At 37.5% G+C, this 24,055-nt stretch overlaps 1 protein-coding gene across 1 annotated transcript in view; it reads left to right on the top strand.

Moving 5' to 3' along the window:
- crhr1 (corticotropin releasing hormone receptor 1) overlaps window positions 1-24,055 on the top strand; it is a 132,078-nt gene that overhangs the window by 84,377 nt on the left and 23,646 nt on the right. Inside the window, exons 6-7 of the mRNA XM_046866691.1 lie at window positions 3,544-3,650; window positions 21,587-21,707. Of these exons, the coding sequence (XP_046722647.1) occupies window positions 3,544-3,650; window positions 21,587-21,707 (228 nt within the window). The remainder of the gene's footprint in view (window positions 1-3,543; window positions 3,651-21,586; window positions 21,708-24,055) is intronic.

Below are 24,055 nucleotides of genomic sequence, written 5' to 3'. Positions count from 1 at the left end.
TAACTGTATGAATGTGCAACCGAGGCTTAATAAGGTCTATTCTTTCGATTAAGCAGAAGCAATAGCAGAAGTCTGCTAGGCATCAGAGCTTGTTTGTTAGCGAGTGCAACAACACGTCCACAAGCTCCCTGTTTTTCAGTGTCATGTTTTATACTGACAACCTTGTGTATTTATTGTCCCTTTAATTCTCTACTGCTTCATTCAAGCGTTGCATGTGTATAAGTTCTCTTCTTTTACACAGCAGGATTCTGCCAGTGTTCGAGTGATTCACCCACACATTTTATCTTTGCCCTAGGCAGCTGTCTGTAAGATGAAAGGACATATCGAGCATTTGCATGGATTTGATGCAGGACATCTCTTTCTCTGATAAGTGTAATTTCCATCACTTGCTCTTTGAGGCCTGCTGGCAATAAAAAGAGTGATTTTTCTCAAACAAAAATTCCCACATGATACTATGATATTGATCAAAGGCATATTTAAGTTGGCATATTCTCCGAGCCTTCCTGGGAAGATCTTAATTGTGTTCCTACTAAGGGTGTGACTCACAATCTGTAAGTGTAACTCTGTTTTCAGATACTTTCACTGCATGTTTTCTCCAGTTCGAGCTGAACAGTGCAGCACATTTTCAACCTAATGACAACTTTGTGACTTACCACACAATACAACACAAGTTTTTTGGATTAAAGGCACCCCTCCATTCACTCACACACATATACACACACGCTCAAAAAACACCAGCAGGGTCCACCTCAGTGTCTACCGATTTAATGAGAGCCACAGGAAACAGGTGACGTGTATGTGCAGCAGGAGTTCACAGCCAAGCAGCGCATAGATGGGAGTCCTGGCCCCTGCATCCCCCACACGCACAGGCAAACCTGCTCGTTACGTGATCGACAATATGCTCCTTCTGATGCGAGCACGTCATTTGCACAGGGCCACAGGGCAGACGATAAGCGAGTTCTTTTTTAGGGGGTGCAAAATATGCACCCACAAAAGCATTTTAGGCCAAATAATCAGAGGATAGTTTTATCTGATGTGAGGCTGTGAACATTCAGTAGACCTCTGGTTATGACATTTTAATACCGCCATATTAAAAGAGTTTGGCTAATTGCACGATTCTGACTTTATTTCTCGTGATTCTGACTTTTTTTTAACCAATCAGGCAACAGCAACCCCTCTGTAGTGTCAGAAAGCTTTACACTTTGAAAATGATATAGGCTGTTAAACAATGGATAAAATTATAGAGGACTACTTTATACATGTAATGGACTGCATAACCTCTGTAACTCCTGACCTGTGCATATTCATAAAGCATCTGTAATATTAAAGCCATTATAAACATTACAGTACTTTAGTAATGCTTTCTAAATGCTACTTTCATTAAAAAAATTCTGTTTTATTTTTTATTTCCAAGAAATGTTTCATCATCAGATGAAATGACTGCTAGCATGAATCTTTGGTTATCTAATTCCAACGGAATCAGGGGCAAAAATCAAACTGGATGACACTGGAGATTCATTCTGTAATGTTTGTGCAAGTCCTTGGCGATACTTTCAACATGCACTTCCAATAAATAATACCATGGAGGAGCTTCATGTACTTTACTGTATGTCACATTACCTACAGTGTGACAGTGTTTGTTTATTTCAGAGCTGGCACAGTTAGAATAGGTGGTAGTTCAGTGGTTAAGGTGTTGGACTTTGGCTTGAAAGGTCACAAGTTCAAATCCCGCCACAGCTAGGCTTTTGAGCAAGGCCCTTAACCCTCTCTTGCACGTTTGTAAAACATTTTGGATAAGGGCATCTGCCAAATTGCCATAAAATGTAAATAATACATCATTTATATATACTGTATTTTTCGGACTATAAGCCGCTACTTTTTTCCCACGTTTTGAATCCCGCAGCTTAAACAACGAAGCGGCAAATTTTTTGCATTTTTTCCTGGGTTTTTCCCGGTTTCACAAACTTCAAGCCAAAAAACTGAGCGACACGAGCGACAAAAACGGAAACGAAAAAACGCACTTCACCTGTGTTCTGAGCTGCACGGCTTCGGGAGAAAAAAACGTTTTTTTTTAAACGCACGACGATGCCAAAAGATAAACTCCCGAGAGAAATAGTTGTGAAAGGAAGGAGGAAGACAGTGAACAATGACTTCCTTGGTCGGCTACTGTTTAGATACAAGCCGTTGTAACGCGTTGAGTCTGGGTGAAGGGAGAGCTTGCTAACTCCAGTTGCAACAGAAATCATATAAGCACAGACAGGTTTCCAAAACTCGTGCTTTTTAATTTTTTTTGGCAACAGCGTTACAAGTTAGTCAAAGAAACTTAGAAATGAGCAGCAGAAAATAATAAGGACATATTCCTTGTCTTGAACACATGCAGTAATACCGGGAAAATGCAGTGGCATGCTATTCCCAAAATACCGCTATGCTCCTAAAGGAAGCGCAACATATTTCACACGTTACACCGTGTGTAACGTGTCTTTCGTTAAAGCCTGTGTAAAGTACATTAGTGTATATATTGTATATAGTGTATATATATATATATATATATATATATATATATATATATATATATATATATATATATATGCGGCTTATAGACAGGTGCGGCTTATTTATGTTAAAAATAAAAATATTTGTAAAATTCAGTGGGTGCGGCTTATATATGGGTGCGCTTTATAGTCCGGAAATGACGGTACATTATAATGTATCGCCGTTAACTTTTGATCAGAGAGATCTGTGTATTTTGCTGGGAACTTCTGTGTTGTCCCAAGAAATTAAAACGACAAATCCATGTGTATTTTAACGAATATTTTTTTCTCCTTACCCACTTAAGAGCAGAAATCAGTGCAGTGTCCGGGGCATGTGTCATGTTTTTGAAAGGAAGGCACAACTGCGAAGAGAATTGCATTTTAATTGTGCAAATGTAATCGAATAAAAAATGTAAAAATACCAATACAACTACACACAAGAAAATGGAAAACATTAAATGTGTTAATGCAAGACAGTGTGCTTCAGAAAGTGGCATGAAAGGAACAGTGCAGTGACTCGAGGGAAAGGCAAAGGGTGAAAAAGTTAATAATGAGAATATGTTCAGAAAATGATAGACTGTTTGTAAATGCCTTGTTGTAAGTTTTTTTAAACATTATTTGAATTGTTTTATATATATTTTCTATGTAGTCTGCCTCTACATATTAATGAGCACAGTTCACTTGTACCAGCATGAATTTAAGGTTTTATTTGCACATGAATACAAAAGACTCACATCGTAGTCATGGTTAACTCTGCGTTACTTCAGGTAGTAACCGATCATTATTTAAAAATGATTAATTAATATTATTTACATAATTCATAATTATGTTAAGCATTAATTCAGATATAACTGTATGATTTTTCCTGTACTGTTTTTCAAGCCTTCTAGGGTTTTGGTTTTTTTTGCATCTGACTGTATGAGTCTACATTGTGAGAAATCTATTATTTATATATCTATATATCAAAAATGTTTATTTATTTATATATATATATATTATTCTTTCTGTTTAGAAAAAGAGCAAGCTGCACTACCAAATTGCAGTGATTATAAACTACCTTGGCCACTGCATCTCTCTCGGTGCCTTGCTGGTTGCCTTCATTCTCTTCATGAGGCTGAGGTGAGTTCAAAACCTTGTCAAATGAACATTTTGACGTGAGTTTCAGTCCTGCAACATAACGCTGTGTGATTTTGTTTTTCAACGAAGTGTCTTCCAATTTCAGGCATCGCACACAAGATTAGCGCGGTTCAAACGAGATGTTTGGGGTGTTAAAATATCAATTGTTACCTCTGAACATGTGTTACAAGTAGCAGCGTGGGGATTACTATGCAGGTTCACTGCAAGAGATCTGAGAGTGAATTCCGCTGCATGTTAATTACTCAATTGAACAGGGATTAAAATGATGAAATCAGGACTGGTATTGTATAAGAGATCTAGAACAAGCGAATCATAATGATGAGAGAATTTGGCAGTGCTGTTTTGCGTGTTCTCTACAGAAATTTCAGAAAAATTAGGCTTGCTACGAGTAAGGAATACAGTTTCTGGCTTTTATTATGATAATGAAATATGATACCACTCCCCCTGATTTAGTTCCCATGTTTCTTGGTAAAGCCTGGAACTCTGTGCAGGATAAGCACAGAGGTGGAGAGTAACAAAGTAAATATAATTTGTTACTGTACTGCTTCGTGTAGATTTTTCACATATCTGTACTTTACTGATTTCCATTTGGGGAGACTTTAACTTCACTACTTACATTTCAAAGTCAAATGACTTTTTACTCAACTACATTTTGTGAAATCAGTCGTTCCTTTTTATTTATCAGTGGATCAAAACTTAACTGCGCAAGCACGCAGCAATCCACCAATCAGGGTCGAGCACACGCTCTGTTTTAAACTTGTTTTTATTAGTGCTTGGTGGTATCTACTTATCACCAACATACAGTTCAGCATCAGTTTGACAGCAAGCAGAACATTTTGAGAGGAAGAAATGATGGAAGAAACTCCTGACTCGAACCTGCTACAACACCTGTGGCCTTATTCGCACTTATTCGGCCTTATTAGATTTTATTGAAGTAATTAAAAACAAGGTTTTGAGTTAATGATAATTTGAATAGATATCAATCAGTGTTTGACTCATTAGTATCATTCTATTAATAGATCGGTGTGCTAAGAGTAACATTAGAGTCTTTTAACATAAACTGAGTTGATAAAGCAAAGAGTCTTGTGACAAAAGTAATTATAGGACATTGTGGACATAATAAACCATAGTACTTTGGATACTTAAGTACATTTAACGGTAGTTTTTCTTAAGTGAAGGTTTAAAGGTAGCAAATTTACTGGAGTCAAAGTCTGTAAGTCTATCATTCTGTCGGTTTATCTGTCAATCTATCCGTCTCTCTATCTATCCGTCTCTCTATCTATCTATCTATCTATCTATCTATCTATCTATCTATCTATCTATCTATCTATCTATCTATCTATCTATCTAATCTGGCTGGCTGGCTGGCTGGCTGGCTGGTTGGCTGGCGGTCTATCTGCCAGTCTATCCCCCACCACTTTATATCCCACCCTCGTAGCAAGTAGAACCATCAGTCCAGAATTCATCTGATAGCAGGCCAGTGCACATGCACTATTCCAAACAGTGCTGGAGATAAGTTTTTTCTTTGTACCAATTATAGTCTAATGTGTATGCGGTCAAATATTAAACTGTCCTTGTTCGTCATCTTCATATAACTTTAACATGGGTTAACATAATGCATCAAAATAAAAAATTTAATGACATTTGCTTCATATTTTGCCCAGTGCGCACGTCATTTTGTCACGTATTTCGCGCCTGTTTTCTTTCACACCACATCAGCAGCCACCTCGGGTGTAACGTTAACCGACCCGCTTGTCACAAGCCAGGAAACGGAAGACGGGATGTAGACAGCTCCTTGTCACTGCAGCTTTGACCTGAGGCTGTTTGAGGTTAGCTTTCATTCTCAGAGCAGGAACACTAGCATTTGCCCAGCCTCGATTCCCCCTCACTTCAAGCGTGCAGAAATTTCATAAACTTCCTCAGCCAGTTCACTTTAGCACTTTTTGACCGCCACAATCTAAAAATAAATCCCACATTTTACTCAGGATTTCGCTTTAATCTTACTGCATGTAATATTCAAATTATGATAAAAAAGCATATTACATGTTTATCATAGAGCTAAATAATTCTACTATATCTTTTTAAACATTGTCATAGATGTTAAGGATTGTTATCTTATGGTTTTTATTCTAAGTTGGCCCTTGAGCAAGCCTTCTCAATTGCCAAAAAATGTGTTCAAATCTAGTTAGTTGGGCATAAAATTCACCAGAGCTGCAAAGGTTGTTGCTGGGATCGAGGACTTGCACGAGGACTTAACTTCAATGATCGGAGGTCTGTTCCGAGTGGAACCCATCTTGGAAAACCTTTGTATGACCCTGGCCACTGTACTGTAACTCGGTTTCATGTAGTTACAGATTTTCTTATAGTCTAGGCCCTCTTTGTGGAGAGCTACTGCTATTTTCTTTCGGCTTCTCCCATTAGGGGTCGCCACAGCGGACCATCCGCATGTTTGATTTGGCACGTTTTTTACGCTGGATGCCCTTCCTAACGCAACCCTCCCCATTTATCCGGGCTTGGGACCGGCACTAAGGCTTGTGCAACCCTAATGGCTGGGGTTGGTTCACTCACCGGGGATCGAACCCGGGCCGCAGCGGTGAGAGCGCCGCATCCTAACCACTAGACCACCAGGGAAGAGAGCAACAATTGTGGAGAGCAACAATTCTAATTCTCAAATCCTCAAATCCTCAAAGTCTTTACTATGAGGTGCATGTTAAACATCTAGTGGTCAATTCAATATTGGTTGCTGAAATGTGAGGGGTGTACTCACTTTTAAGAGATACTGTATATACTGTATTATTTAAATTGAACACGTGCCTCTTTACCCCATGTCTCTTAATTTCTGTACCAGCTTTCTGAGCTCTGTACCAAACTCCACAACTCAACATGGGTCAGAACCTCAAACACAGACAAATACTGTAACTGCAGATGAGAATCACTCATCTTAGTAAAAGAAACTCTGACAGAAACGGATTAAGGATAGAGCCCTGAGTGTGGAATCATGATGGACTGGTTCTTGACCTTTGTTTTCCAAAATCCTGATGCCGTGGCTTTAAGCCATTAGCTGTAGAATGCGTGGGGTTAATCATTCAACACCAAATGAGATGAGATTTCTGGCCCAGATTAATCAAGTGGAACTAATCCGGAGATTAACTGACCTCAGCGTTTTTGCAGTGATTTTTATTCATGCCAGAATGCATTCTGCAATCATGCAGACATACACAGAAACCCTTATTGGGTAACTTTTATACAAGGTGCTGATTGACCCAAGTAATGCAAGAGCAGCACTCGAGCTCAGAGTCAAAAGTGGATGTTTTTTTTTTTTCAGAAGTATAAATAATAAAAGACATTTGTGTTAGGGTAATAGAGACTTTTAGGAAATCAGTACTGAATAAAAAAACTGAGTGTTCATGTTAAGCATAAAAAATGGTTCACATTTGAAAGTGAAGAAAGTTTATAACCTTTTACTTCTGTGTTTTCGATGAAAAGATTAAATAAAACGTAGTCATCTCTTCAGTAACATTTCGTATTATGCTGAATTGACATCATACTGGAATAAGTGATATAAAAATAATTTGTCATGTTCCAGCTACAACTTCTAAATAGCTTTTTTTTATCCAAAAAATATGTAGAAAAAATAACCCAAAAATATATACAAAGTAACAAGAATACCAAAATATAAATAAAAAAAACAAGAGATAACAATAAATATAGAAATAAGATATAAAGTATCTAATAATAAAAAGCAAAGTAGTAATAATAATGATAATAAAAACATTTATATGTAGAAACTAATAGGTTTCACACGATGCACTTTATGCGGCTAGGACAACTTACATTTTAATCCTTAGCTCAGTGTTCTGTATGCAGCTCTATGTTGTGTGATGTTGCTCTCATGAAGCTCTTGTTTTATGTAGCCCCAGGGTCCTGGAGAAACGTTGTTTCATTTTACTGTGTACTATATATGGTTAAAATGACAATAAAAGCTTCTTGACTTGCCTTGATATGAACATGGATCTTGAGTGGCCTGATATAGCGTGCTGTCCTCAACCCTACTGAACATATTTGGGATCAGTTAGAATGCTGACTGCACTACAGGCCTCCTCACCCACCTATTAGTACCTGACTTAATTAATACACTTGCATCTGTGGAGTTTATTATAGCAGTAAATGGGGACTAAATGTAAAAAAGCACAGATGAATCTTATGGTCAGGTGTGAACAAAGTTTTGTCAATATACTTTATATCAACACCTCCATTAAATGAAGAGCATTAACATGAGCACTGATGTCAGGTTTCAGTCAATAAACATTGAACATAAGTAAAAAAAAAAAAAAGAAAAAAAGAAGTTTAAGAACTACAATTGAGTGTGATTTTATTTCTTTTTTGCATCAGACTTGTATAAATTATACAAATTTGTATAAATAGCAGTGAACAAGCATTGTTTGGACTTTTGCTCTTTTTAGTAAAAAAACTTGAAGAAGAATATAGCAGCTGTTGGCAATGTTTCTTCAGCTGCTTTACTCATTGTATAAAAAATGCTAATGCTAGCAAGAAGGTTCACCTTAAGGTCAGTAAATCAGAGATTCTCAAAAGGTTAATAAAGGTTAATATTGTCGTTTTATCGCTGTCTGTGTCCGATACGAGGAGGTCCTCTGTCCTGCTATTTCGGAACCTTGCTGACGTACATAGGTGCAGCAGGGGGAGAGAGGCAGCAGATCTCAGAGCACATGGTCACTGCGTGAGGTTCTGGAACTCTGCCAGCTTCCTGCCCAGCGCCACATGGACTCGGACCTCTATCTCCCACAAAGCCTCGGGATGAGGTGCTACCAGGACATCTGCGATTCATTTGCGTAGCGAGATGCTGTCTTTTGTGAGTGCTCCAATGCTGCTCAAAGCACAGGGGATGCTGTAAATCAGGCCTCCTGCTGAGCACACTAACCGAACTGTCCTAACACACTCTTGTGCATCCGTGCATCTCTTTACAGGCCAGTTTTGTGTCACCGTCATGCATCTTCTTTTTTTCTGCATAAACAACGGGGTGTCGATTAAGCTTATAATAAAGGCTGGGTGTTATTTATTTATTTATTTATTTTTTGGAACAGATTATTCGCGAAAGGAAGGACAGTGCTTTAGTCGAGACAAATCAGAACACCGCAGCAATGAATCTTGAGTAATAATGTTGAGGTCTGGAACCAACGGCTGACAGCACTAAATAACTCATGTTAATGCAGACAAATGCTTCTGGGTTTAGGAAGCACTTGAGGAGGACACAAGAATACAGGTGTTGACTAAAAACTGCTGAATCATTTCATTAGTGGTCAGGAGGTTTTTTTCTAGCCTAATTGTCAAATACACAGAATATCTACACTATATAGGGCCATAGTTCCCATCCCATATGCCCTTGTCAAGCATTTCATTTCAGATTTAGTACTCCTTTTCTACTAGAATAATTTGTACTCTTTCCAATAGAATTTGTAGCAAGGCTATATGGAGATCAGGTACTGATGCTACAGTATATGAGGAGAACTGGAGTGCAGTAGTTGTTCCAGTTCATCCCGAAATTCATTGGGGGTTGAGAGGGACACTCAATTTCTTCTACATCAACAATTACAAACCAAGTTCTCGAGCGTCATGTGCACATGCACAGGTTACATAGGTTTGGACTCCCAAGCCCCAGTGAAGAGAAACTATAATGCTACAGCATACAAACTGATCTTATACAACTGTGTGCTTCAACATTGTGGCAACAATTTGCGGAAGACCCTTAAATAGGTGTGATCGGGTGGACAAAAACATTTGGCTATATAGTGTATTTGCACATGTTAACACCCTTAAATGTCTCCCCAATGGACTTACAGGCTACTAAACTAATCCCTATACATACAGATAAGCTGATGTTTATATCAGGATTTTTAAAAAAAAAACCTAATTCTTGATATTTTTATTTAACCTTTATTTTGCTTTTTTCTCGAGTGTCAGTCATGTAAGTGATGTCACCTTGTTGCATGGCCACTCCAGAACATGGTAAAACATACTATATGAGCAAAGGTTTGTGGACACCTACTTTTTTTTTACATACTTTTTAAGTTTAGCTGTTTCTTTCACTTGTCTGCTCTTTTTTTTAATGAAGGTGTTCCTATTCACAATGGAGAAAAAGGTTTGATGACACCTGACCATGAGATTCACCTGTGCTTTTTAAACATCCCATTCCACTTTTAATCCCCATTTTTCTGTTATAATAACCTCCCTTCTTCTTGGAAGATGGTTTTGGAGTGTCCTTGTGAAGATTTGTGCTAATTCAGACAAAAAGGAGTTAGTAAAGTCATGGTACTGATGTAGGGCACGGAGGCCTAGGGGGAAGTCAGTGCATTATAACTGAGGTCAGAGCTCCAACCCATATAAATTGTATCTTCATTTATATAATTTATTCTTGGGTTGTTGTTCTGGCTCAGCAAAGACCTATGTTCACACTGCTGCAGCCAATCAGCCAGGGGATTCTAAATGAGACTCAGAAAAACGAGATTCAGATAGTTTTTGTTTTGCACAGGGGCATCGCAGGGCTGGAACAGGTTTTGGTTCCTTGTTCAAGTGAAGGGAAAATGTAATGCTGCCACATACAAAGACACCCCTTACAAGTGTGCGCCTCCAACCTTTTGCAGTTACAGTTTGGGAAAGGACCACATATGGCTGGAAGAGTTGGTTGTACAAATACTTTTGTCCATAATTAATGATATTTATTTTGTAATACATAAAAAAAGTAGTGGAAGTGATTGCTTTGTGGTTAAGACATCAGGCTTTGGCTTGGAAAGTTGTGTGTTCAAGTCCCAGCAGCAACAAGCCAACACTGCTGGGCCCCTTGAGCAAGGCCCTTAACCCTCAACTGCTCAGTTGTATAAATATGATAACTGTAAATCACACTGGATAAAGTGATCTCAATGGTATAAATGAAAGTAGAGGACTAGCTCAGTGGAACGAGGTTGGCCTTCTGATCAGAAGGTTATGAGTTCAAATCTCACCACCATTAAACTGCCACTGCTGGGTCCTTAAACAAGGGCAGTCAACAAGGGCATGTTTCAAATGCCATAAATGTAAATGAAAGCACACATTGTCCATCATTCCTCACTTAGATTATATTATAAAGTTAAATTTACATTTTGTTCATATTTACTCCATCAGAACAGATGCATAAGCAAGTTTGGGTTAGTTTAGCCGGCTGCTAGCAAAGCGGGATCTGCCAATGCCAAAGTGACAGCTGAAACACAGCGATGTGTGTACAGGCTTTGACTTTACTCTCAGCGCCAACATCAACATTTCAGCAGCTCATCTGACAGAAAACACACATAAATAACAAAGGCAGCTTTTTGTTTCATTTGTTATCCACTGCCAAAACCAGAAAGTAATTAAAGTTTAAAATTCTAAAGCACATTATTTTATAGAGTACAAAAAATACAGTAATATTCTGTCATTCATACCATTTAACTTAGGCCTGACTCGGTTTTACACAATATTACATGCAATTAATCACCACTTTACTTGGGGATGGAAATTGATTATCATGGCAACTTTGTGACATGGTGGGCATTCAGGTTAATAGTTTGGTATTAATGCTTTTAGTGGTGTCAACAGGATTTCAGTGCAGGCACATTTCCACTGGGAGAGCTTATGGGCTATAAGAGCTCAACTTTCTAGATATCCTTGCCAGTGTACCACTATTAGGAATCTAAAATGCTCATGAAATGCCCCTATGAGGATTGCTGGCTCAGGGACACTTACTGTTGCTTGTGGCATTTTTTTTTTAGTCATTAGATTCATGTGGACAGCATCAACGGTTCCTGCCTTATAGCTTCAAAGTCATTGATTCAATTATGAATTGAGAAATGTAATTTGGTCTTAAGGTGTTTTCTGTATTGATTCAGAGTTGTCTTGGACTTATTAGCATTTGTACTTTGACTTCTGTCACATGTATAACCATACACAGAATGGCATGCCGTGAAATCCTTTTTACGACAGGTTTGTGATTTAAAATTGAATAAAGGAGGATTGCGACAGGACTGGTATAAATCACAATACCTGTGCAAAATTAAATAGACAGGTCGATGATCTGTTATTGTGACCCCAAACGGGGGGTTAGAGCTACGAGTTAGAGCTAATACGTTTTTTTTTTCCCCTCCAAGTTAAATATCTGCATTCATTGAACGAGGAAAAGTGTTGTGATTGATTGTTAAGACTGTAATTGTGTTCCATGCATAACATAGGTTCACTATGCATTGTATAGGGCTTATAGACATTGCAACAAATATTACGGAAACAATAAAATAGATAATAAATAATTGTTCTATAATCCAGGTGTTAAAAGTTTAAGACAAACACTAATTATCATATTGAAAAAAGTTTTTAGTATGGGTATTCCATAAATGAAGGGGTTTTAGGATAAGCACAGAATAGTCTGAGGAAGCAAATTCACAAATACAGAGCAAATCCAAAAACTTTTATTAAAATACAGGTATGCAACAACAATGTAAACATTGTATACACACCAATAAATAACTAAACACAGAACAACTAGGACAACAAACCAGGAACGGAACATGATAGCGAGTGAAAATGTAATAAAAGCAAAAGATGTAAACACAAAAAAGCATATATATCACAGTTATCAATAAGAGACTCAATTTGTTACCATCTTTGTGACTACAGCAGCAGTTCTTAGGTCAAATCTGCATGACCGATAATTTCCTGGAACAACGGTGAAAGCTGGGGATTAAATATTCGGATCATTCACTGCAGCAGAAAGTGAAATGCAAGGACAGATACAGTAACACCAGATGAAGAAGCAGGAGAAACAGAGCAGAAGTGCTGTATGTGTCTGTATATATGCTGCCTGAATATGTAATACAACATTTTGTTCTCGCTTTGCGTTCTTTGTTAGTTAGAGGAGGAAAACATAAACCTGAAATATCATTTCAAAGAAGAAATCAAGAATAAAATCTAATTTGAACTTAATAACTTGGAGTTCTGCTCATCAGCTATGCCCAGAGACTGCAATGATCGCAGTGACAATTCGATAATTCTATTAAATTATGAAATTATTAATTCTAATAATGATTGCCATGACAACAAGAGGCAGGACTCAGTGCAAAATATTGTCAGTTTGAGCTTTATTACTATGCAATGTCTGTTTATATGATTTCAGAACACTCCGAGGATCAGATCATAAGCACTTAACAAAAAAAATCCTAAAATTCACAATGTTTTCAGCAAATCCCCATTAACTTCAGCTGCACTTCCTAATCCTTTTTCTGGCACCTCATCACTTCCAGTTATTTATATCCATTGATCTGAGACTACCTGCCCATAAAGTGCATTTTAACATAGAAATTATCTCACATAAATTTGAAATTGATTTCCTATGGCTTGATCGGCTTGATCTATATATGCCAATAAATTACATAGCTCTTCCATATTAAAGAATACATATACAGTCTATGTGTTTTTGTTCGTGGTAGTGAACATCAATCACACATCATATTCCGGCATGGTCGCAGTGGGAAATGAGGAAGCAAGGAAAAGCCTGAGGTCAGTTGAATAGGTCAGACATGATGCATTTATAGGAGACTTTAATACCCAATCAAAGCTCTTAATGAGAAGAAATGTTACAGAGCTTTGGAGAGAGCAACAATGTGCGTTGTGCATACTCAGTATAAATACTCTAGCCAGAATAAACTCCCCTTGTCTAAAAACAGGACATATAGTTGGCATCTTAGATCATCTTATTTTCTGAAAAAATATTTGAAGTCTTGTTTTGTAGCCAAGAAAATTAGCACTACCAATAGTCATAGAAATAAGTATATGCATAAAATAGGGGTTGAATTCTTTCAAGTCCTAACTGTAGGTTCACACATCCTGGCGCAATCATGTTAAGTGATTACACAAAGTGAAACACCTTCTAAATTTGGTGTCCACTAGGGCAACCCCTGGGTGCAAAAATCATGAACTGCATATTTAAATGCCTTCGAAAAAAGGCTAGGTGTAAACTACTACTTACACTTTGCATACACTGTCAAATAAAGTGTATAGTTTACAATGGGGCAAATTACAAATTATATAGTATGTGGTTTAAATGAAAGAGCTGTCAAACCCAGCATTTTTGTTTGCTTGGGCTAGAGGACACAGTTCTGGTCCTGAGAGATTTTCTACCTTGGGGTTGTCTTGGTATTGAGTATTGGACTAAGGGAATATGGTCATTGAGTTGGTTGAATGGTTCTTTCAATGCTGGCACTGAAACTCTTAATAGAATGAAAGAGGCGTTTACTTGTTACATATACAATTCCGAAATGTATTTTCCAGCTTGTTAGGAAACTGAGGTTAGAGTGTGGAGTCAGCCATAATTAAGCAACCCCTGGAGCTGAGAAGATTAAGGGCCTTGCTTAAAGGCACAACCGTGGCAGCTTGGCAGTGCTGGGGCCTTGAACCCCCAAGCTGCTAATCAATAACTCAGAGCTTTAACCATTTAGCTACCAGTCCCAAATATTCCACCTACCGAGGCCTTGTCACTGCAAGCTTTGCTACACTAATTTCCATTTCAGTCTTCTGTAGCAGCAGCATGGTTCTAAACAATCTTTATGTCTGAGTATGTTTAACAGAGCAATTCTTCCAAACTGTTGAGCGGTACTAGCAGCAGATGCTGAATAGACCAAACACATTTACAGTACACTCCATTCTCCTCAATAAACCCTATCCAAAGAGTTGTCATTTTCTTTTCACATTACACAAAATAATGAATTGTTCTAAAAACAAAAATATAGACTAATCATTGGCACAATGCACAAATTTTCACTCCAAAACATTATTAAAATGATTTTATGTGTCAAACATAACTCTACTATTTTTTTCTGGCTTTGATCTTGACTTATGGCTGGTCTAAGTTTGAGCTCAAAAACTCCTGGTCTTGAACTTGACAGTGGCCATATTTGTTATACCTATATCTACTATAAAGACTGCATGATTATGGAACCACAAATGGAGATTCCTGTCTGTCTTAATGTCAGTATCACAGCTAGCTGGCCTCGGTTACTAGTTTATACAATGTCCTGCAAAAACATTCACCTTAAACTACACCAGCACTGCTTTGATGCTTTCAACAAGCTTTGGTTGTTTTAACAGGTTTAAGCATTTATTTGTATTTTTTTGCAATATCCTTTTGCATTTTGCTCTATTTATTCTAGCTTCAATGTTGAAAAGAATCCCACGTTCTAAGGATGAAATGCATCCCCAGAGCATGATGCTGCCACCCCCATATTTCACTGTATAGATAGTGTTCATTGAGGTATTGCCTGCATAATGTCTGCACTGTACACAATTCCATTCATTGTAAGAAAACACAAGTTTGCAATAAAAAAAATCAGTAAATACTGACAGGAAGAATATGTGTATTTTTGTGTCTGTTATGCGCTGCTCAAATACTTTTGCAAGCCACTGCTGTTGCTCTATACTACATGAAAACATAGAACAGATACAATACTCACACAATCAACACACATATTTCTTTTAAAAATTTGACTAGAATCAGAAATGTTTGTGCTGTTGCAAAGCTCAATCGATTTTAATGTCTTGGAAACACAGTGTGAAACAAAGTCCCTCTAACTGAACAAGCTAAGTTCGGCACAAAGAAAACAACATGTCAGATTGGAGGATACCATATATAGCTCTCCTTTAAAGCTGGTGCATACAGCTGTTTCTTTTTATGCACTTTAACTTGATTTAGGTTTATAGGTTTCAACATGCTGGTTCTGTTAGAGATGATCTAAGTGAAACCAAGCCAAGCCTAAATCAATACCAAGAATGACACTTGGGTGAAGCCAAAAGCATGACAGAGTTTGAAATCAGACAATTTACATGTTCATTGTGAAAGAAACCAAGAATATCACAAGCAACCTAAACAATTGTTTAATTTACTTTATCAAAAACATATTCCACTGGTATGAATATGCCATGGCTTAAGAATAGTCTCAAGTTAATGTTAATGTCAATGCTGCTGAAGATGACAGTTACAGAAACTAAGTACATTTTTGTTGTTTGTTAGTTTGTTTGTTTGAAAGTCGGTTTACTGTTTAGGTTTATAGTGAGGACTAGGCAATGAAATCAAATATAATATAAAGATTCTTTTCCAGAGGTGGTATATTTACGTTTTTACAAATAACAATGAGATTGTCTATGACTCACAATTATACCTGTACTAAGAAAGAATTGCAAGTGAAGTTGCATCTCTAATCCAGCTTCTCATCCTGGATCTAAATCCAGCCCAGATTTTGCAATATCCACACACTCAGACTTCTATCACACCTGCTTCCTGTTTTATCACTCTATCTAGTTAAATTGCTTACTCACACACTTTTGCAAGATTTGCCAATTTCTTTCTGTGTGCAACTATTATCATCTTATTTCCTTCTTTTTTTTTTTTTTACCTCGGCCTCTCATGTTTTTGATCTTTTTATTTTTCTGTTCTTTTTTTGCTTGATTCTTTGACCTTCTGCCTGTTAACGTGGGAATTTTAAAAAGCTCACAGTTCCATTTGCCTGCTTCTGATTCATGGCAGCCAAATCTGTTTTCATTGACATAAGTCAATTCTCATAAGTAGACATCATTAACATTAAATAAAGTTTATAGGGTTTTTTTTTTTTTTTTTTATGGTGTTACTACGAAAAGAGCAAAAAAAACCCATAATCGACATTGTACGAGTGCCATGAAGTATGCATTTAGAGTCAGCACTCGGTACAGTCTCGTCAACGCAACAGTAAGCAATTTGCCAATGTTATCATTTACAGCCACGGCTCATAAACAGAAGTGACAGGTCTCGATTTAGACCGTCAGCAGTCATTCCTCCACATCCATTTGTGTTTCTGATTGCGGTCCAAGAGAAACACTTGGTCCTCTAAAGCAATTTACATTGTCAACTTCACAACACAATTTCACACACAGATGGCTAACATTTTGTTCTGTTTTCAGGACGCATGCTTGATTGACAAGGATTTATTTATTGCAAAAATTATGCCGATGGTGCACTTTACTCTCGCTTTGCAATGTATGTATCTTCAAGCATGATCGACATGCCGAGTCTTAAGGGCAGTGAATAATGGCTTGAATAATTCAGATTTTTCTCCTGCTAGCTTAATATTATATTCTATTAGTTCTCATTTAAAAGAAAAATATATGGTATAAGTCAAACATCTTTTTTTTCAGCCTGAGGTGTCACCTGCATAGAAGACATTTGCATTAGGATGGGACTAGTTTTATCAGAAGACTGCTGAGTTTGGCACAGATTCTACTTGTAATTCTCTCAGAGGAGGCCTGGGAAAAACATCCACCTGGCCAATCTCACTGCAGAGTATCTGTAAAATAGGAAATTAGTCCAGAAACCCCATTTAAATGTAATCTCATCCAGATAGGGTTTAAGTGTAATTTTCCTTACACGGTCAATATCAGGCCTTAATTAAATTGTCGGGTAGCTATATGTCGTAGCATAATGGACATTACCATATTCGATTCAGTTTGTAATCAAATCTGGTCTGTCTCAAATTGTTGTTGATGCTGCTGAGCTCTCACACTATCAAAAAACAAGAACAGCACTTAGCACTCTGTATGACATTAATAGAAGTGTTAAAACAACATTAAATAACTTAAATGCATCAATTTTTTCCAGATTCCATAATTTCCATATTTTGAAATTATATTGTGTTACTTTGGTTTATGATATGAGTAAAAGAAACCATATCATCCTCCTGTACAGGGGCTCTTTTTGTTTTCACTGTCAAAGGTAAAAATGTGTGTGTGTGTGTGTGTGTGTGTGTGTGTGTGTGTGTGTGTGTGTGTGTGTGTGTGTGTGTGGGTGGGTGGGTAGGTGTATTTGAGCGAGGGAGGCAGAAACTAAGGGATCAGTTGACAAGATCTGTGTGTGTGCTATTAATCTTTGTGAAGCATAAAAGCACATCAGGGACTTAGACATCAGAGATGGATCCAGAATATGAAAAGTGGGAGTGTAAAAAAATGCTAGATATGCACATGACTCAAACGCTGGCAAGGTGTGTTCCAGTTAAAGAGTGTTTATTTGCAAGACAATATTTCTGAATACCTGCACTCTACATGTCTGATTTATTACTATGCACAGCACTGAGTGTCAATATCAGTATGCAAAGTGCTAATCTGGTCATTGCATTTCTTCAGAATGCCAGTGTTTTGGTGTATTCATTCATTTATCTTCAGTAAACACTTTATCCCCATCAGGATCACTGAGGATCCAGAGTGTATCCCTAGAACACACACCCTGGATGATATTTGGTTAAATGTAAATGTAGCTAATGTTGATTAAGACAATTGCATAAACAGATTATCTGCAATTTGAAAATGATTAAATAAACACATTCGACAAGATACTGTCGAATTAAAAGCTGTCTGACCTCATCATCATCATCAGTCGGCTGCAAATGTTTGTGGTTTGCAGGCGTCAACAATCTCCTTTCATTCCGTTGTTTCTTGCTGCTGTTCTCATTTCGGTGGTATCTCACTGTCTGACCTACACAACTCGTTTTCAGTCTTATGTCTTTGAGATGAAGCCAGAGTCACTTGTTAGTTCTTTCTAATTTACATATTTGAGTTACAAATCTGAGTCTCTGAGCCGAAATCGGATTCAACTTTCAGGTTTTTGAAGTCTATGTCGAATTGCAATCTTCAAACTCCTAAACAAGTCTCTGAGCCACAAGTGATCTTTTGTTTCTTTGAAGCAGATATTTCAAGGTCAAACCTTTGGTATCTGATTTCCAAGTCCTGATCAAGTCTCAAGTTCAGAACCATGAATTAAAGTCAAACCTTAAGTCTCTGAACTGAACTCAACTCGTATCAATTTTCAAAACTTGAAAATCAACTTAAATTTTCTACTTGACTAGAGTCAAATCTCTAGACAAACCTTAAATCTCAAGTCATAAATCTCAAATCTTAAGTCAAACCTCCAAATTCAACTTTTTAAACTACAAATCCTAATCAACTTCTGACTGTTTTCCAGGTTTTGTTTTAAGTCTCAGAGGGCAGGGGCAAAATTCAAGTCTAATGTTGATAAAGTCAAGTTTCTGAGCTAAATGATTTAGCTAAGTCTCAAGTCCTAGTCAAATCTCAACCCAGCTGAAACCTGAGTCAAATCAAACCTACAAGTCCAAAGCAAGTGAAACATTTCCAATTTCCAACAGTCTCACAAAGTCCAATCTCATATCAGACTCAAATTTCAAGTCATTGAGCTGAAGTCCTAGTCAAGTCTTAAGAATCTAAACTGAAATATAAGTTGAATTATTCAGGTGTCAAGGTAATATCTTATGCAATGTTAATTAGCTCTAAAACTCCTAACTATATAATTTGTACAGAGCATTTTTTAACACAGATATGCAAGTGTATTTTTGTGCACAAGAGTTTTGTTTTATCAAAGTATGGTCAACTTTTTGGCTGCATGACCAGGTCAAACAGCGAACACCTACTCATCCATTTCAGAGAAAAACACCCTGATTGAATATTTACACAAACAAAAACAAAAGATTTCTCCTAGCTCCCTGAAGACACAAAAAGATATACCCTTGAGAAGCTTTCAGAATATAGTGAAGTAAATACGCCAAGGCCGTCTTGGGTTTCTGACCAGATTTGTGTTCAGCTTTGGTTTCGGGTTGAGCAATATGTTTTGAGCAAGCTAACCTTTAAAACCCCCAGCAGGATGTCTTTAAAAAAAATACAAATCAAAATAACTGGAACATGTGTTCTAGTTTTGTCTCTTTTTTATATTTTGACCTGGATATATGTACTGTCATTTAAACTCAAAAGCATGAAAAGTAACTAAATGAAAAAACCATGCCCCTATAATTCTTTGTACTGACAGCTGCCATGTGTAGTGCATGCTGTACTTGACTCGGGAATGGACACCAGATAGAAGTTATAATAAATAATGTCTGTCAGCCACTATTTTCCAAACCAAAACACATAATACACACAAACACAATAGGCATTCATCCATAGCCTAGAAACATCTTTAACCACCACATGGGTCCAATTTCCATTGTGTCTGTGCACCTTTGAAATAAAGTAGAAAAAAAAAAACATCAGAGGTGTTCAATTGAAAGGAGATGGAGGACGGTTCCTAAGCCCCTGTGTCCATGCATGTGTGTATGTGTGTATGTTTGTGTGGTCAGTAATCACCAAACACTAAGGTTGCTTATTCCAAAATGGCAGTGCTGTAAGGTTTTAAATGTCTTATGAGCTTCAAAACATCAATAACCATTCTGTGTACTTCTTGATCACGCTGAGATTAGATAATTCAACAAAAATGGTACTGCATTCAGGGTTGTTTTAACAAGTATTGTGATATATTGGACAAGTGCTAGAGAACACTGTTGTAATAGGTGCACAAAGCATAATATTTTGTCAAGCAAAACTAAACGTATGTTATATTACACTTAAATATATTAGAGCTTTTATTATTATTGTATAATATATATATATATTAGGGATGCACCGAATATTCGGCCACCGAAAATCTTCGGCCGAAAATGGCCCAAAAGTGCATTTTCGGTTTTCGCCCGAAAGACTTTGATCACCGAAAAAACACAGCCGAAACAGTTTGTTGTGATGACGCAAACAGAAACCGCGTCCCGCACGTGCATGTCTAAAACAACATGTCTGCGGTGTGGACGTATTTCAGTATATCTGAGAAAGACCTACGGATAGCAATTTGCAAAACATGTAATGCCGAAATTTCAAGAGGGGGTGCGTCTGCAAAAACTTTCTCCACGTCGGGTTTAATTTATCACCTGAAATCCAAACATCCCGATCGCTATGCTGAATATGAGAGGAACGCGGCACAGAAAAGCAAAACCCCTCCGAGCATGCGCACTCCGTCTGTGGTGGACGTTTTTGAAAAGCAAGTTGCACTTGTTCTAAATGCACTTTGTTTTATGAAAGAACATATTTCATTTTACAACCTTTCAGCAGGCCAGAGGGCCTGTACATTATTATTTAATGTACACATGAGTGCATTTAAGTTAAACATTTAAGTTTGAATTTTAATTGATTTTATCCTGTGCATTGTTGCAATGTGCTATAAATAAATATTTTCATAATTTGTAATTGATTTATTCTTTGAAACTTTAATTTTAATTTATGCAATTAAAATGCCTTGATTTTAGTGAGGTTAATACACAGTCATAGCCATAAATGCAATGGTAATAATAATTGGCACAAATGTTTCGGTTTTCAGTTTTCAGCCTTGCTTTCCTCTTTTTCGGTTTGCGGTTTCGGCCAAGAATTTTCATTTCGGTGCATCCCCAACCGCATTTCGGTGCAACCCCAACCCCAACAACCCCAAAAAGGTTGTGAATAATTCACTGATTTTCATTTCTCATAAACAAACATTTTATTCACAAAAGAACATAGAGAAAATGTTTAAACAGGAATAAAGAGAATTTCTTTTTATCCTTTTGGTAATTTTGAATTCGATGGCAACACAACTCAAAAAAGATTAAATTAAAAATACAACAAAGGACACCCAGAACTGTTGAGCAGATAGAATCCTGTATCAGACACATATGGGACAACAATTCCTCTCCCAGAACTTCAGCAACTGGTCTCCTCAGTTCCCAGATGTATACGGACAGAATCTGTGATGCACCACAGTGGTAACAGTACAGCACAGTGTCCCAATTTTTGTTTTTAATTTGGGTTATATAAATCATATGTGATCTACAGATAAGTCATTAGAGTACATTAAGAAGCAGCCCATTAAAAGGTTTTCTGTTCACAAAAATTACACATTAACAGAACCTGAGTGTAAACAAATCTGCTTTTTCTCTGTTTGTGTGTGTGTGTGTGTGTGTGTGTGTGTGTGTGTGCAGGAGCATCCGCTGCCTTAGGAATATCATCCACTGGAATCTGATCACGGCATTCATTCTGCGCAACGCAACGTGGTTCGTAGTGCAGCTGACCATGAACCCAGAGGTTCATGAGAGCAATGTGGTGAGTGAGAGCACAAGCACACACACACACACACACACACACACACACAAGCATTTTAGGTTTTAGGTTAGTCTAAACTTTTAGTATTTGTGTATCTCGAGTACAGTCATCTAATATGGTTTGCAAACTTTATTGCTAATTTTTTTATGCTAAACTCGATGCATGTGAATCCTAAATAGCAATCAGTTCATATACAGTACAAAGTCACTATGCAGAGTGTAATGTGGCGTTGGAGACCCAAGTAGCAAACCAACCTCTTCAATAAATGTATTTAGATTCAGAAACTGAAATTGAATAATAATAAATGAATTAAGATGCATGTAAAAATATTTTGTTTGAGATTACCTTTAGAACACACGTCATGAGATTTAGGAAAATTGACACATAACTGATAATAAAAGTGAAAATAAAAGCAAACTAATAAAATGTATATACCTTGTGTATGTAATTTTTTTTACCAACCTGTTTGGAATAGCTACGTCTTCCTAGATTTCTGTCAACTATAAATATACTTACTCACATATCTCATATTTGTCCTTTTGATCAGCTGTTGAAGCATATATATATATATATATATATATATATATATATATATATATATATATATATATATATATATACACACACACACTGTATTTTTCGGCCTGTTGCTCAGTGCTTTCTCAGCACTTCAGAGAACAAATTGTTTTTTGCTACACCGAAATATTACAGATTTTGGCTCACCAGTCCAGAGCACTTGCTGCCATTTTTTCTGCACCCCAGTTCCTATGTTTTCATGCATAGTTTAGTCTCTTAGCCTTGTTTCCACGTTGGCTTTTTGGCAACAATTGTTCTAAGAAGACCACTTATGGCTAGAATTCTCCAGATATAAGATAGGTGTACCTGGTTCCACTGGTTTCTGGACATCTTTCAATGTTGAAGAGAATTAAGCATGATGTGTTTTCATCTACTGCTTTCAGTTTCCTTGGCCAACCACTGCACCTAAAGTCCTCAACATTGCCTATTTATTTGTGTCTTTTTTAAAGTAGCATTAGCAGCACGTCCAGTGTAGCCTTAGCAGCAACTCCAGTCTGCTTTTGCCTGGGGTGAGACTTTGCTGATGCAGTTTTGCTACCTTGTTTCTGTGCTCAGTCTTGCCATGTTTATGACCTGTGACCTGAAACTGTCTTTTACAACCTCACCTTTGTAGAGGTTAGTTGTTTCTTTTTCCAGTTTTAAGCCTCGTACACAGCTGATTCTGTTTAAATTAATGACTGGGTTTCAACCTACAATCTGAAATTGATGATTTGACTCTGATCCTACATAATCCCTGTCTTTGTGAAGAAAGAAACAAAGTTCAGAGCATTTTCCTTCTGTTGTAATCCCCCTGTGTGAGGGTACTTCTTTAATATACACATAAGCAGTGAACTGGGATAAACCAAATCAACGTCGATCTAAACCACACACACACACACACACACACACACACACACACACACACACTCACACACTCACACACAGAGATCTCCAAAGATTCCTAAATTCCCCTTTTAAGTTTCTCTGAGTTTCCTTCTCTGTTTCCTTCTCTCAGTTTCTCTCCCACGCATTGCACAGACTAAGCACCCTCCTGCCCTCATCACCACCTACCCCTAACTTTCTCTCTCTCTCTCTCTCTCTCTCTCTCTCTCTCTCTCTCTCTCTCTCTCTCTCTCTGTCTCTTTTCTCAGCCTCATTCTCTCTTACACACACATACTGTACACACAGTCTCTATATTAATACCGCTATGCTTGCTGTTTCTGTGGCTACAAGTATTCACACATGCATGTGTGTGTGTGTGTGCGTGTGTGTGTGTGTGTGTGTGTGTGTGTGTGTGTGTGTGTGTGTGTGTGTGTGAGCCCTGAGTAGCTGTCAGATAATTCTCCAGGCTAGTCAATTACCCCCTACTTCTGTGTGCTATTTTAATGAACTCCTCAAAAGTGAAAAAAATTAATTAACATAGCGCCTCGTCAATAGCAGGCCTCGGAGGAACCTCAAAAGCACGCATCAGCAGAAGTATGTTTGCCCTGCTGTTTATCTCTGTTTAATGCTGCTTGACACAAGTATATGTCGGGACATATACAACACTGTAGTCACAGGGTGTTTGTTCTTGCCTTATTCGCTGTAGTTTAAACTTTCATTCAGATGAACACTGTCCTCACTATTTGTTTCAAAGGGTCAGGGTTATCTATAGCTTCTCATAGCGTGATCAAGCACTTTGAAGCGGTTGACTAGTCTACTGCTCTGTGTGCTGATACTGAGTGAGAATTTAAAAGCACCTAAAGATCATTCGTTTTTAAAATAAGAACTAGCAACTAAACAGCAACAAGATA

Source organism: Silurus meridionalis, chromosome 14 (genome assembly GCF_014805685.1).
Source record: "Silurus meridionalis isolate SWU-2019-XX chromosome 14, ASM1480568v1, whole genome shotgun sequence".
In the NCBI taxonomy this organism is placed as follows: Eukaryota; Metazoa; Chordata; class Actinopteri; order Siluriformes; family Siluridae; genus Silurus; species Silurus meridionalis.
The sequence above is the reverse complement of the archived record's forward strand: the minus strand, read 5'-3'. Positions and strand labels throughout refer to the sequence as shown.